Source organism: Pavona decussata, unplaced genomic scaffold (assembly GCF_977016875.1).
Source record: "Pavona decussata unplaced genomic scaffold, jaPavDecu1.1 SCAFFOLD_321, whole genome shotgun sequence".
NCBI lineage: Eukaryota > Metazoa > Cnidaria > Anthozoa > Scleractinia > Agariciidae > Pavona > Pavona decussata.
Window position 1 is genome coordinate 409,401 of NW_028145711.1, and position 11,073 is coordinate 420,473.

General features: G+C 40.1%; 1 protein-coding gene across 2 annotated transcripts; it reads left to right on the forward strand.

Moving 5' to 3' along the window:
- The first annotated feature begins 203 nt into the window (after positions 1 to 203).
- Positions 204 to 2,355, forward strand: LOC146453901 (uncharacterized). Of its 2 annotated transcripts, none has more exons than XM_085096010.1 (3): positions 204 to 284; positions 779 to 1,371; positions 2,111 to 2,355. In XM_085096010.1, the coding sequence occupies exons 1-2, from the start codon at positions 276 to 278 to the stop codon at positions 1,166 to 1,168; spliced, it is 399 nt and encodes a 132-aa protein (XP_084952136.1). In that variant the 5' UTR covers positions 204 to 275; the 3' UTR covers positions 1,169 to 1,371; positions 2,111 to 2,355. The 2 variants fall into 2 exon arrangements, with proteins under 2 accessions (XP_084952136.1, XP_084952135.1); XM_085096009.1 differs by lacking the exon at positions 2,111 to 2,355 and adding an exon at positions 1,733 to 1,859 and having other exon boundaries at positions 779 to 1,630.
- Positions 2,356 to 11,073: the final 8,718 nt, after the last annotated feature.

Genomic DNA, 11,073 nt, shown 5'->3' on the forward strand with positions numbered 1-11,073 from the left:
ATTATTCGTCTGGAAATCGAAAGCCTTCAAACACTAAGTCATCTTCATTGCCTGGGGGAGGAAAGTGAGCACGAATACAGCAAACAGCACAGGATGAAAGGACAACCCCGGATTTATTTTCCTAAAATACCCAAACACCATCTTGTCAACTGCCCATATGTGATATGACGATTTTGCTTGTGCAGTAGACCTTCGTAGGCGATGATGTTCCGTTTGACGATTCAGTGAGTGGAGTGTGGGGCAATAACGTGCATGCATTCCCACTTGTAGGACAAATGCCTAAGGTACATGCAGCACTAATAGACCTAATAATAATAATAATAATAGTTTCCCCTTTAAAACTTTCAGAATTTGTGATTGATTCGTTTTTTTTATATACAACTTAAATGAAGTGTTTCATCATTGCCATTAATTATATCTGTAACACAACGGTTTTCAGGTTCGTAATACTAAAAGCTAATGGCAATCATAAGGGAAAGTTATTTTTTCCAGCTTCTAATTTGATATGGGCCATAAAATTCCATCGACGCAGGTGGAAAAAGCACCTTCAAATTGCCAAATTTTTAGCGTCATGCCTTGTAAAATAAAAAATAGAATGTATACATTAAAACCCCACAATTTCGGACGCTTTTATTTTCAGATACACATTTTTGTTATTCTGGACGTGATCATGAATTATAAAAGTCTAAGCTGTTTCGAGAACATGCTAAGTATGCAACTCAATTTCTTCAAGATGGAAATTAAACAACACTCAAAGTGACATACGTTTCTTTCACAGGATTTAAGAACAGTTAAAGATTGGGTAGAGGGCTTACACAGGAAAATTGACATGTTGGTCACTTTAACGTCTGCCATGGAAGCAAGGCTGTCAGCAGTAGAAGCCGCTATTTGTCTTGTCCCCTTTAACCTTCAAGACCCTCGCAGCAAGCCACCTAGTACAGCTAATTTTAACGACAGCCAGAACGACCTTCAATTTGGCAGGCAATCACCCCAACCACTAATGCAAAGTGTGCCTATGACAAAGTTAGCCGCGTCTACATCTCCCTTCCCGGTTAATGTCACATCCTACCAATCTATGGCTCTGCAAGTGCAGTCACATCAGCCCCAAATCACCACGCCAAGCCTACATCAACTCCGAACACACCAACTTCACGTCCGAGACCGTTAACTAGCAATCTCCCATCATTTCTGGCCTGCCAGCGGAGAAGGCTATTAACTTGAAAAGGCGCCAGAAGTCTGCTAAATCAAGGAAGCAGTATACGAGGAAATGTCTGGAAGAGCTGTTCACTAAGGAAGAACTATCTAATTCCCATACCAGTGGCGGCGGACAGAAAGAGAACCTTGATCAATACAAACTCGGATTACTAAACCGTAAGTGTTATAACATCGTTATTGTGAACCAAAAAAAATTAGCCAAAAATATTGAATACCTTCTTCTTCTCGTCTGCACCAAACCTAAGCAAACCCACTGGGAATAAAAATACTTGACCCTCTTTTTCATTAGAATAGAGACAAAATAACGAAATGGATATACATAAAGTTAACTCTCAGATAACATCAAATTAATTTTATAGTGTTACCTTTTGAACCCGACATAAAACCACAGGCAAGGGTAAATTAGAGTCAATAAGTTTTCCCCCTGGTTTTACAGGTAGTCCATTTTCAAACGTTGTGCTACTTGCCGTGCCAAGCTGGCTCTACTAAAAATCCCAAAACATATAATTATTATAAGACGGTTCACACCAGAGACCATAGTGCACTAGAAGTGCACTTGAAAATCAAGTAGACTTGAGGTCTACTTTGGAAAGACAAGTCAACAGATTTTCAGGCACGACTGGGCACAGCTAAAACATAAAAAATTTTTTTTGTATGAAGAGTCAAACTGAAGTGTTCCAAATTGTTGTTTAAAAAACTTTTTCATCTGTTTTATTTTTTTGCGGGGACTAAATTAATAGGCTCCGTATATAAATACAGTAGTTATATATTCAACAGGTTGCTGTTGTTTGTGTCTGCAACTTGTCCCGCCGTAAGGTCCACATTGTCCCGTGAAGTTAATTATTCATTAATTATTCTGCCTAATCATACAGCAAAATAGGAAAACAAGTTGCAGGATTAGTACTCGGTGCATTTCCTCTTAGTCCCGGAGACAACCCGAGTGATGGGAATAGGGAGGTACGAGATACTGTCAACTTGAAGTGCAGAGAACTGAGCCGGAAAAAGAGGTCCGGGCAAAGCACCTTGGAGAACTGAACGACTAATGTCGCCAAATGCGCTTCTATTTGCAGCCAACTTTTCAAGCCAAAATGTTCCGTAGTGTTGCATGCTTCCTGCAATATCAAACACAAATTTCCGTGCAATTTTTTTCGGTCGCCTTAATACTTGGAGTAAAACAAAAAAAAAATAAAACAGTATTAACTTGTCTAGTAATTCGCCTGCTCTATCAGGCAACTGTGTTTGTGGTGGAACAAAAATCTGTTTCAAAGTGTGTTTTCAGAACCTCTAATTAAAGCAAGAAATGTATATGTATAGAGCTTAATCGATTATTTACACCAAAATTTCACAAATAAAACACAATATCCTTAATACTAGTGTTATGCTTTTGTTCAGCCAGGTCAACTTTCAGGTCAACTAAGAACGTGTTTTGTGATCATTTGCAAGAAATAAACATCTTGTGAAAAAATTGTCAACAGCCTGTCAAAATTCACTATTCCATTGGTTGGTTTATTGATAGCCTGAGAAATGAGACACCTCGTATCTAAACCTGTGATCAGGCTCTCAGTCTTCAGTGGAATTTTAAAAACCATTCCTGCAGAAATTTAGCGAGCGACTGCGTAAAAATAATTAAGAGCACTGCTAAAATTGGGCCTGTCTGCCAAACATGTTTGAAAGACACTCTTTAGACCTACTTTTCGATATTTTTGAATGGAAATGACGATATGTCTCGTTCATTGATGATTTATTTTCATTAGTGAGGTTCTGTGGGTACTTATTAATCAAACCCAACGTCGTCCATACCTTTCTAGCTAATCTGGTGGCAATCGATGAGGTTATGAAGTCAGAAAGCCTGCCCATCTTTGTTTTCGAGCTCTACAGAAACGGTTTCTTTGAAACTGCCGCGTACTTTTCGCAAGGTGTTGACCATCCGCGCTTTTATAGCCTATTGAAGACGTTTCGCAGCTATCGCGACGTAACACGCAACGTAAAACACAAACTTCACATCTTTAAACGTTACAGGAACTTTGCTAGAATCTGTACCTGTTGTCAGGGAAGGTGAGAGTTTCGAGGATCCGTGCCGCATTCTATTCTGATTTTACTTACTAACTTGAGCGGAACCCCGCTCGTGCCTTAATGTAAGGAAAATTGGTAAATCTGTGCGCATACTTATATACAGTAGAACTTATCTTTTTATTTGTCAGTTTTTCACATGTACACCACCGTATTCTTAAGAGTTTTTCCCCCCTCATTTCTTTCAGACAGAGAGGCTACTCTTTAACCTTGTTGCAATGCCATGTCGCCGGAAGTGCTCAGAGTGCGCACGCGAGAACGCCTCGAAAAGTTCCTTGCCTCCATACGTCTCATTTGTTATACCCCTCAGGACACCCCTTCTAAACCATTACTTTGTTGCAGGTATCGAATCCACGAGGATTGCCTGCTCTCGTGTTTCTGGTATGCTATTGGCAACTTGAGAGATTGTTGTCCCCATTGTCGGACTAAGCTCACTCCGTATAACATCTCCCAAACAGCTCCTCCCAGTTCCAATTTGTTTTGTTTTGAATCCGTCAATTATCCACCCCCACCCCCTCCGCCTCCCGCCTGGGATGATGAATTCTCAGTTTTTGCATTCATTGAGGAGAATGAATCTGATGACATGTTTCTGAATCCCCACCCCAACCCCTGGGTTGGTCTGAATTCCGTCGACAGTGCAGACAAGACACCTGATAGACCGCGGTTTTTGAGGCACAAAACATGGTACCCGCGTGAACCCTTTATATAGGAATAGCAACCGGTACAAAATTGTGGAACGTACAATGTAAGCTGCCAATGCCCCATTCACACAGACTAAACGTGTCCAGTTGAACTAGGAGTAATAACATCAAGCTTATTGATAGAAAAATGTAAGACTGAATTTTGCATCTAAGGGAATTTGTAGCTGCGAGTTCATGCATTTAATAGAATTGAAGTGAAGTAAACATCAGTATGTAAGTTTACGAGGGCATAGAATGCAAGCCCAGTTAAACAAAAGTACTTTTTAACATGTTTTACAATGGGTGTGAACAGAGCATTGAACGATTTAGCAACAATTGAACTGAATGTTAAATATAGTGGTAACGTTTCGTTTTCCTTTGTGTATGAAGCAGTTACGAGCCTTATTTGTATGGAACAAGAATTAACACGAAACAAAAAGTAATCACGTTTTCACATCAGCTTTATTTTTCTGTATTTCTAGTTTAATATTTGAAATGACACTGTATTATTGTTTTAATCAGTGTTGCATTTTAGTTTTTACTACCATGAGAAGTTGGTATTAAATGTTACTGTTTGTTGAAGAGGAGATTTTCTTGTTGTCCATTCAGCGTCAAAAAGCCTTCACTTAACCAATGTCATACTGAATTTAGCAAAAAAATTGAAGGTTACTTTTTTTGTAAGAGACCCCATTCACGCTTGCAGATTTATAGAATTTTCAGTCTGGGAGTTTCTCCCAAAACAGTGCCGCTAACACACGCGATATTTGAATTGCATTTCTCTGCGTTGATTAACCTTCAAGATTTTTCTAACTTCAGTATGGCAAACTTTATCCAAGCACCCATCTTTCTTGTATCCACAGTACAATGCATTTTTGATCGCAGAAAATTTGTCTCAAGCGATTCATTTTCAGTTGAAAGTCCAATCAAGCATCCCCAAAACGAATCTGGCACTCGTCCTGTTTTTTTTATAGACAACTGTGTTACCTAGACTCGTGACTGTCTAGCAAAAATTTTTTAGCGCGTCTCAGTTGCACGTATTTGCATCAAATTTTGATTGGTTCCTTGGACTGTTTAAAGGAAAAATGACACCAAACCAGCACTTGTTATGTATATAACACGGATGAGTAAAGAATGAATGTCTTGCCTCTCCCTTGTCTGCAACTGAAAAACAGAAAAAGGTGTTATTCTCATCAAAATAAACTCTGGGCTTCGATTAGTGATGGAAAGGGGGGGGGGAAAGGGAGCGTCAATTACCTAGGCATAATTGACAGATCTATGTTACACCAAAACTTTCTCAGGTGCAACGTACAGCTTTCATATGAAGATAAACGTTTCATTTCCATGGTTATAATAATAGGCCTTAACAGGCTTGATATAACAGTGTTAGTATGGAAATCCGATGTCAAATAATTTTCATAAAATATCGCTTCTGAAAAAATTATCAATTGGAAACTTTTGGCACCAGGAAAAGTATTAAAACAAAAAAACAAAACAAAGCACGACTGGACGGTTTCTGGCACTAGCTACATAATTCAATACCATGTGTACCGCTATGGCAGAAACTTTGTTTCAGTCAAGAATGAAATACTGTGCAGGATTTAAAGATTATAAAATCGACGCTGTTAAGAAGCAGCGTCAAGTTTAGAATCTTTAAATTCTGCTCACCGCTATGACTTACCTTCAAGTTGTAAGATTATAGGGCTAGCGATATCGCAGCACAACATGTCGGTGACTAATGCGTCCACACATTTCGATTTACGCGCACGCGTAGACGCATTCGTGACTGTATTGGTCACCAGTCTCTTGGAACGCGAGTTTCCAACGAACTTTGTCGTTTTGACTGTTTAAACTCTGATCTGCAATGGAGGAATACGTTAGAATTCCAAAAAATCTGATCGCCGATCTTCTGAGTGACGAAAATGGCTTGTCAGCAGCTCTTCTCCAAATGCCGTCAACTGTCCATCCCGTGGTTAACAGATGTGCTTCCAAGATCCGCCAACTTGCTGCAACGGCTGGGCAAGCCATGGGAGAGGGTTCATCGGCTCATGGACAGTTACCTGTTAGCGATTCAGCTAATCAAGGTATGTTTTTATCTTTAGAAGTTGTCGTCAAGCTAAGTACATCGGTGTAACGGAGATTTTTCAGTTTTGTTTTGTTTACTTTAATCATTCTATGAGCACACTCCCATAAACAGATTGAAAATTTAGGCACAGAGTAAGCAAACTAGCGATTTGTAACCTACGAAAGAGATTTTATTTTTAATGAGGATGGAACTTGAAGTACTTGTATTTACAGTGCCCAGTTTTATTGTTCAACGCGATACGAACTCCCTGTGAAGGAACTATTAAATAGATAAAAAAGTAACAATATTTTGAACGAACAAAACTAACTACGTGTAATTGCACACAAAATCTTTAACGGTCTACTTGTTTCGAAGTTCGATGACATTATAAATAAGCACTGAAATACCTTTAAAGCTCTATAAGCCCCGCTCCCTCTTTTATCGCCTCATGTTTGTAAGGCCATCCCTTTTTTTCTCCTTTTAGCAACGTCCAATCTACCCAGCTTTTCGCTTTTTCAAAAAAAACATTAAAGGCAATGACACATTATTTCAAACAATTGTCACTTTAATCTGAAACAAGCAATTTTTTGTTTTACAGATTTGAGTTCTTGTTTGATTTTAACAACGACATCGATTTTTCCTTTTTCCATTACCGCCTTGTTGACTTGTAACCACGAGATTAATTTGACATTTGCAAGTTTATCATAGACATGCTATTAAGCTTTATGTTAATGAGGCAGTAATGATAACTCTTTATTGCAGGCCAAAGGGTCCATTTCATGATAACTTTTCGGATAAAAAACAAAGCAATTGTGGATTATTATTCCTAATAGCCGCATTTGCTAGTGTAACCAGTAACAATCACGCAAATCATATTTCTTTTTTAAAGAACAAAGAGGCAGGAATGACGATGATGATAATGAGGATGATGAGGACAACGACAAGGATGGCGGCCACAATACTAACGACCAGGTTGTTGGCCATTCTTCGAGTGCTGGGAATAAACGAGCCAAGAGGAAGCTAGCTAGGCGGCGCGCTAGGAGGGTTAAAAGCAAATTGAGCGGTTGAAATCCTCCTAGACAAATTCCCAACAACCAACCGCCTTTGGCTGATGATGAACAACAAGAGATCCACGGTGCAAACGTCGTTGTGAATGATAATGCAAAGAGAGACTTGAAGTACCTGTTAGCACAACTTCTTGCGTGCAGAAGCAAGCTGGAAGAGGCAAAGTCTTTGCTCCAATATCTCAGTGGCTGTGAATTTAATGCTTGGGAGTCACCGGAGTGAATCATTCGATTTTCCAACGACGAGGCTAGAGAGTTGGCTCGATATGTCGCAGAGATTAATGCAAACGACGTGGATGGCGTAGAGGAACTAAGGGTAAGACAAATTTATTACGTTTCTGACAAACTTTCCATAACGGCTTCTGTTGTACCAAAGCCAAATTAGCCCCTAGGGTGAATGCGTGAAAAAAGAAAACTCGCCGCCGTTTGATTCTTTGTTTGTTTTTTGCGCAGAAGACAGTGCAGAAACCTTTAAAAGCCATTTTTTTCATACATCTGACCCATTTTTGAAGAGTTCTCTTGGTTCCCTATTGCATAATGAACAATGCTCAAAGAAAAAATTAATATACAATAGGACATTTTCACCGTGGGGTCATTTTACTACACGTACAACTAACAGAATCCTTTTGGTTTTTGTTTTCTCATGCTAATTAGAGCTATTGTTCTTTGCTGTCCACTGGGATTACAAAATTTGAAGTTGAAAAGGAAAATGAAACATAGTTGTAGTAAAAATGCGCCATCATGAAAAAGATGTCTTGTTGCTTTTCTTGTTCCACAATTAATAAATACGCAATATTTTCTTTTTGCATAGGTTGTCAACAAGTTACGAGTAGTCATCCAGCAAAAATTTCAGCTCAGACTGCAAAAAACAGCAGAGGTGGGAAAACTTCTCTGGACGGCAATGAAAGAGCAACCACTGAGGGAAGAAAACGAAGAAGATCTTCCAGATTCCCAGAATTTTAGAAGAAAGCCTCAAATAGCGCAAGTGTTGGATCAAGAGGCGAACGTTGGCGTGTCAGCGTCGGCCGTACACAGAAATCTACAACAGTTCCCAAATCTTGCGTTCTTGAACGAACCTGTCAGCCACCTTGATAGTAGGGAAGTGAACAAGGCTTTTAAGACGATTCCAGACCAAATACTGAGGGAATGTCGAGTAGGCGAAGATTTGCACACCGCAAGTCTAGAGGGAAGTGCATACGATACTTCTATACCAGAACAAGGTCAATTGAATCTTTCACCACCCCTTGACATTAACACTGTGGTCGTGAATGATGGCGATGGGCTTATATTAGGAGTAGATTCTGATAGGGAAAGTCCTTTGCAGATGCAATGTACACGAGATTAAACCGCATTGACGCACTGGAACTGTTTGCTGTTCATTATATCAGGAATGAAGACACGAGTGAAGTTCTGGAACAGTTTAAGGGCCACTTGTCGTTACTTAGAGTTCAATTTTTCTTAGACTTGTTTGTGCGTAAGGGGAGAACACAGTTTTGCTATCAGAGGCCACGAGAGACAGCTCCAAGGATGAGGTCTTGTCGCACTTCGCTTCTGTTGATCTTGACCAGTTGCGACTAGCAGGTTATCCTGATTGGGTTATGCAAGGAAGCCACCTAGTTGGGAAGTTCCCTTGGCAGGAAAGGGCTTTGAAGAAGAAGGTCTATTCTTTTACCAGGCAGAAAGTAAATCAACATTTGATATCACCTCATCAAGCTAGCAGTCCTCCGTACGGATGTTACATTGAGCTGGACAGGTATAACCTAACATTAACAGAGGAGCTCCTTTTTTCCTTAAAAATGAAAACAAGAAAGCGGTATAGTCCATCCAATAAAATTCAGTCGTATCTGTTATCAGTAAAATCGAGGCACTAGAGTTAAGGACGGTGTGTACTCTTAATTTGTGACTGCGCATACGTTCTGCACATCTCGAGATATTTGGGTTTCCTACGGGTTGAGCCTACTAACACAGGTATATGTTTGTGCGTTGCATAACGCCTGTAACTTGGGGAATATTAATGATCAAGCCTAAAAAAAAAACGATCTTATGTAACTATCCCTTTGTTTCTTTTTACAGGACCTGCCCACGGAAGCAAAATTCGCCTCTATCTACGGCAGAAGGACACCTCCAAGTGAGAGAGAGTAGATGCGTTGCAATTGGCGGGCAATCATCAGGTGATGGATTGTTTACAGTGAAGCCAATTCCAGCTGGTACTTTCATTTGCTCCTACGCACTGACAGCGGTCGTACGTCCTCACAACGGCAACCGGTCGGGTGATTATCTGATTACTGTTGAAGGGCCTGGATTTCCATTGGATTTCGATGGTGTAGAAAATCAGTACGAAACAGGTCTAGGAAGAATTGCAAACGATGGCACCCTCCCCTTTGCCTTGGTAAAATCAAAGTTTGCCAGGTTAATAAATCGACGAGTTAACTGTGTATTTGCCAAACGAAAGGGTGATGTTTGGCTGAAGGCGTAGAGGGCTATCCAGGCAAATGAGGAACTGTTAGTTTGCTATACAGATGATGTCTCATACTGGAGAGCAGTTTTTTCAGATCAGCAGTTGGGACGTATCAGAGAGGCACTACAACAATGTGAAGCGACACTAAGAGATGCTGAACAGGCCATCTGCTCATTGACCATTTAAGTGATTGGACTCCTTGCTAGTAACTTCACAGGCAAAAAATCTGATGTGTGCTCTGTGCACACGTACAATTATAATGCACGCCCCATACGTAAGCTTTGTGCATTGTGGAGTTATACAGAACTCAGTTTGACCAACCACAGTGCTTGCTAGACCCTGGCTATTTTAAAAAGGAAGCTGGAAATTGGGAAACACCATACAAGTACTCAAAGCCATATGGATAGAAAGTAGTCAATGGCCATCTTCCTAAGGATTTCAACATGTTGGGCAATCATTCGCACACACCTCCTTAGAAGGCCTGGAATCTTAATGTACCGGTAACAAGTAGGAAGTAAAATTCAACGGAAATGATAAACAAAAAGACCACCTTCAACAAGGAAGATGACAGAGATGTCCATGGAGACCAAGCAGAAAAGATCAAGATCATAGAAGAAGAAAAATAGAAATGAAACGGACGATGTAGGTGCATGGATGCAACTGGAAGGCCAGTAGATATACTAATGAAAGTTTGACCTGTCTGCACATAGAGCAGGCCTTGGCACTCCTGAATATAAGAGAACATATCTCCTGATGTGGCAAGAGAAGACACTGGGCGTGTAAGTATCTTAAGAGAACAAACCTGTGGACCTCAAGCATGACATTTTCAAATACTGCAACATTGCACTAAAGGTCACCCAAAATGGTAAAAGCAAATACCACATTGGAAGTGTTGAAGCCATTGAATCCAAATAGGAAGGCTCAGAAGTCATTAGTTTTCAACTAAAAAGCAAGGCCCAGCGAGAATTCATTGTTTCCTATATTTTCGAGCAGAAAATCATGTTCATGTCGTTTCTGAAGATGTACTTCTAATGATCTGGAAGTCCCAACGCAGCATTATTGAAACATTTGACCTGGAACCACTGCCAGGGAAGGGTGGCAAATGCACTCTGCATCCAACATCCAAAGAAAGTCTCCTGAAGCTGGGAATTTTGTCTTACACTGACAATGATGATAATCTTGTCAATGAAGATAACCAGCATTCCAAGTGCCCTCTGAAGGACAACAAATTATATGAGATAGAAGGTGTAATTGGTAAACAGCTGTCAAAAGATGCAGTTTGTTGTGAGTACAAAGTCTACTTCGAGGGTTATGGCTCAGAAGAAAACATGTGGCTCTCTGCATTCCTTTTTTAAAATACCTATTATATTTGCGTCTTACTCAACGTTTGAGAGAAAAAGAAAACACACCCTCTACCCCGAAAACATCATAAAAAACAACAAAAGAGAAACCAGCGATACAGAGCAAACTAAACGTGGGAGAACAACTAACACAGTGACACCTGATGTAAACAAAAAACCTTGA